At 43.7% G+C, this 4505-nt stretch overlaps 1 protein-coding gene across 1 annotated transcript; it reads left to right on the forward strand.

Annotated features, from left to right (window-relative positions):
• Nucleotides 1-3728: 3728 nt before the first annotated feature.
• Nucleotides 3729-4244, forward strand: LOC102821790 (keratin-associated protein 12-2-like). The gene is made up of 2 exons (XM_006876777.1): nt 3729-3760; nt 3956-4244. Exons 1-2 carry the CDS (start codon nt 3729-3731, stop codon nt 4242-4244), a joined length of 321 nt encoding a protein of 106 aa, XP_006876839.1.
• The last annotated feature ends 261 nt before the right edge of the window (nt 4245-4505 follow it).

Below are 4505 nucleotides of genomic sequence, written 5' to 3' on the forward strand. Positions count from 1 at the left end.
CAACACTATTTTGTCCTCTGAGGCTGAGTTCATGTGTGGGCCACCCTGTGCCTGTTGGGAACGATAGAGAAGAACTCCCTCAAGAAAGCCATGACAAGTCAGGTAGCTCCTAATTAAATCTACTCCAAGGGTGCTTCTAGCATGTACCCAGAGCGGCCCAGTGGGGCAGGACTCTATCTCATCTCTGCCCCCTATTGCCCTTTCTGTCCTTGCCCCTTTAGAAAGCATGGTGAATCTGAATCTACATTTTAACAAACATCTCAGGTCTTTCTTATGTAGTGGGGACCTATAAGAATCACCTGGGAATCTTGTTAAAAAAAAATCTAGATTCTGATTCAATATATCTCAGGTGGAAATGCAAAGTCTCAGCAGAGGGTCGAACCAGAATGAATCAGTTGGAAGATTGTTAACAGATGCAACAATGGGCTCAAACATATCAAAGATCATGATAATGGTTCAGGATGGGGCCATATTTTATTCTGTTACACATAAGGTTAGAGCAATGACAACTGACTTGATGGCAATTAACAACAACAACAACATTCTTTTATATGGGGTTAGTCACAAAACTGATCACTCTTCTATTGCTGATGATTACTTTGGTTCTCAGAAGCTAAAACTGTGGTCAGAACTTGGACTCTGAGCTGATATGAGGCCACAAAGTGGGAGAAACCTTAATGGTCAGTGGAAAAATCATATGAGTTCATGAGCTCAGCCCTTTTATACTTTTCTCATTCAGCACTGACAATACTCTGAGGGTTAATGCGCTGGACTGCAAAGTTGGTTTGAACCACAAGGTTGGAAGTTCAAACTCAGTCGCTCCTCAGAAACCCTATAAAGGGTCACTATGAATTGGAACTGACTCATCAGCACTTAACAACAACAACATAGGCTTTTGGAGGCTGTAAATCTTTACTGGAGCAAAAAAGTCTCTTCTTTCTCCCACGAAGCAGCTGATGGATTCGTACTGCTGACCTTGTGGTTAGTAGACAAAGCCACTATACTACCAGGCTCCTTTTAACTAGGTTATGTTGCTGTTGTTAATCACTGTCGAGTTGGTTCTGACTCATAGTGACCCTGTATAGAGTTTCTGAGGAGCAGCTGGTGAGTTTGAACCACCAACCTTGTGGCCCAGTGTTTATCCTACAGTGCCACGCCAGGAAACCCTATGTTGTTGTTAAATGCTGTCGAGTTGGTTCTGACTCATAGCGACCCTTTATAGGGTTTCTGAGGAGCGACTGGTGAGCTTGAACCACTGACCTTGTGTTTCAAACTGATTTTGCAGTGCAGTGCATTAACCCATAGCACCACATTTCTGCCTTTAAGTCGTCATTTGCCAACTTCAACATCTAGACCATTGCAGATGATTTTTCTAGAGCAGGGGTGGGGAACCTCTTTCTGCCAAAATTTATAACATCATTCACAGGTCATATAAAATTATCAACTTAAAAATTAGGCTGCTATATTTAGTCAAATTTAATTCACTCATCCTTAATGTGATGGCTAGAACTGTGGTTTTCCTTGGCAGGTCCAGACCAAATAATTTTGTGGGTGTTATGTGGCCTGCGGGCTGGATTTCCCCACCACCGTTCTAGAAGTTCCTTTCTATTTTCTCTTGAATATGGGCTTCATTTTCCTATACAGGTAGTTTCTGACTTATGATGGGGTTCTATTTTGACAACTACATAGTAAGTCAGTTCTGACGTAAACTGAATCTCTGTCTCTCTTTTTTTTTTCTCCTTTTTAGCTATTATTATTATTGCCTTATATTATCAGTAAATTTATAAATCTGATGTCTTTATTTTTCTTTGAGGGTTTAAAACATTACAAATAAACTTACAGATATATTTTAATGCATACATACATACATAAAAATACAAATCACATATAAAATGAATAGTCATAAGTGCAGTTTGTCACAGTTTGAATACATTGTAAGTTGGGGGACTACCTGTATCTTTGTATGTCAAGTGATTTTTTATTGTATATTTGACATTGCGAATAACACATTTTAGGGAACTACTGATTTTTCTCCTAGCTGACTTAAGTTCTGACTTTGTTAGGGTACATCTGTGAAATGTTCAAGGTGTTTCCTAAGCTCTATAACTTGATGGGACTCAACTGCCAAAATGTCTTGCCTTATGATTTTGTTATAGATTAGTTTAGGCTTTCCCAGGGCATTCTGTCGAGTCTCTGAGTGGTGAAAATGGTTAACACACTTTGCTGGTAACACACTTGGTTAACATACTTAGTTGAAAGATTGGCGGTTTAAGTCTATCTAGAAGTATCTTGGAAAAAAGGCTTGTTGATCTTGTAATAAAGGCCTGAAGAATCAGCCACTGAAACCCCATGTAGCACAGTTTACTCTGATACACCCGAGGTCACCATTAGGGCATTCTGTAGTAGGTTTTAGTCTAGGGTGTGCTTCTTATCCCTAACATACAGTGTATGCAATCTTAGTTGGATGCCAGAGGAGATCCACAAATTTGTAGCAACTTCTCTTTGATAACCCTCCAATAATTTTGCTTTGAGAATATACAATCCTGCCTCCTTCCATATATTCACAGGGAACCTTCATATAGACTTATGGGGTCAGCAGTATATATAGATCCCTCTTTCTGGGGCCCCAATTCTCAGGTTCCAAGGGCTTCAACTGCCCCCCAAATGACCTGTTCCTCCAGCATGGTAGGGACATTGTGTTCTGCTCAGACTCTGGCTCTCTGCATTGCGTTTGGGAAGTTGAGCCCAGACAGAGAGCTGGGTGAATGTATAAATCACCTGGCAAAATTTCCCTTCTTTCAGGAAGCACAGATTTCTGCTGTTTGTTTGTCCACTGCCTCAAAACATGTGCTGCATATTTTTTTTCAGTTATACATTTGACTGGAGGGCTAGTCTGATACTGGTCATTGTATCAATTTATATCAAAGCTGCATAGTCATCTGTATCTAACTCTTGTGCTTCTTGTTCTCGCCAGCCCCTCCAGGAGGGGGCTGGGCACCACTTGGCCTAGGGTGCTTGTATACTTTCTTGCTCATATAGTTGGCCTAAACCTGTCTCTATCTTTAGTAGAACCATGCCTCCATCCAGGCTGTTCTGGTGATTTTTTTTTTAATCTTAACTGTCTAATTATGAAACTTTCTCAAGACAAAGATCCAGTGTCAAAACCATAAGAAGTTCTCCATGACCCACATCCTTCAATTCTCACTTATCTTAAGGACAAATAGTCTCGCTAACATTTTCCATGTGTCTGCCAGTTCTCCATCTCTAGCTCTAGTAAACACAAAGATGACTGAGCCAGCCACAGTTCTTCTTCCTGTCTACTGTGGACCATTCCTGGTCCATAGGAGAAGTGCACAATTTGTGATTATTTAACAATCAGTGTAACCTCCTAGAAGAAAATCTGGAGATTCAACATTTTGGGATTATGTAAAAGTAACAGAGGTGCAATGTTAAGGAATGAGGCAGAATCCAAACAGAGCCAACATGTGGGTGGATATTTAAGTGAAACAGGAATGTGAAGATGTATTAGTCATATAGCAGATGCCAAAATAGAATAGAAGGAGGTTCAGGGAGACAGCCTGGAGGAAGCATAAACAAGGAAAGCGATAGTTGTGCTTGTGTGTTGCGTGGATGCCTGTGTGCCAGGACTATAAAGGCCATTCAGCAGAAGTGGACAGCAGACCTGCCCCCACCTCCTTTCTGAAACCAGCTCCAGCCACACATCCACCATGTGCCACACCTGCTGCTCCTCAGGCTGCCAGTCGGCCAGCTGCTCACCCCTGTGCTGTGTCCCCACCACCAGCTGCTCACCCTCGTGCTCCATGAGCTCGAGCTGCAGCCCACCATCCTCCTGTATGACCCTGCTGTGTCAGCCCATGTCCAGCCAGTCACCCTGTGGGGCTGCCAGCTGCTCTTCTGGTGGCTCCCAGTGTCTGTGCTGCCCCTCCTCATGCAGCTTGGCTTGCTGTGTGCCCAGCTCCTGCCAGGCAGCCAGCTGTGTGCCTGTGAGTTGCAAGCCCGCTGTGTGTGTGCCCGTGAGTTGCAAGCCTGCTGTGTGTGTGCCCGTGAGCTGCAAACCTGCTGTGTGTGTTCCCGTCAGCTGTAAGCCAGTTGTGTGTATGCCCATGAGCTGCCAGCCCACTATGTGTGTGGCCCCCTCCTGCCAGTCTTCTGACAGCTGCCAGCCCTCCTGCTCCACCCTTCTCTGCAAACCCATCACCTGTGGCAGCCCTGCCTGCTGCTGAACACATGTCTCCACACTAGCCACTTGTTGTGCAAATGGGTCCATTCCTGAAAGCGTCTTAGAAGAAATCACAGTTTTCCTCCAGGTGATATGCATTGGATTGTTGGAAAATATGCTCATTGAGCCCCAGAATTCTCAGGAGGGAATGTGGCAGAATCATCTGGATTTCTCTCTGCACATAGTCTCTGGGAAAATCCTGTCTCCCAGTGCCCTTCTCTGCCTCTAGTGGGAAACCACATCAATCCAATAAATTGTGCTTTCC

The sequence above is a fragment of the Chrysochloris asiatica genome, unplaced genomic scaffold, assembly GCF_000296735.1.
Source record: "Chrysochloris asiatica unplaced genomic scaffold, ChrAsi1.0 scaffold00415, whole genome shotgun sequence".
In the NCBI taxonomy this organism is placed as follows: Eukaryota; Metazoa; Chordata; class Mammalia; order Afrosoricida; family Chrysochloridae; genus Chrysochloris; species Chrysochloris asiatica.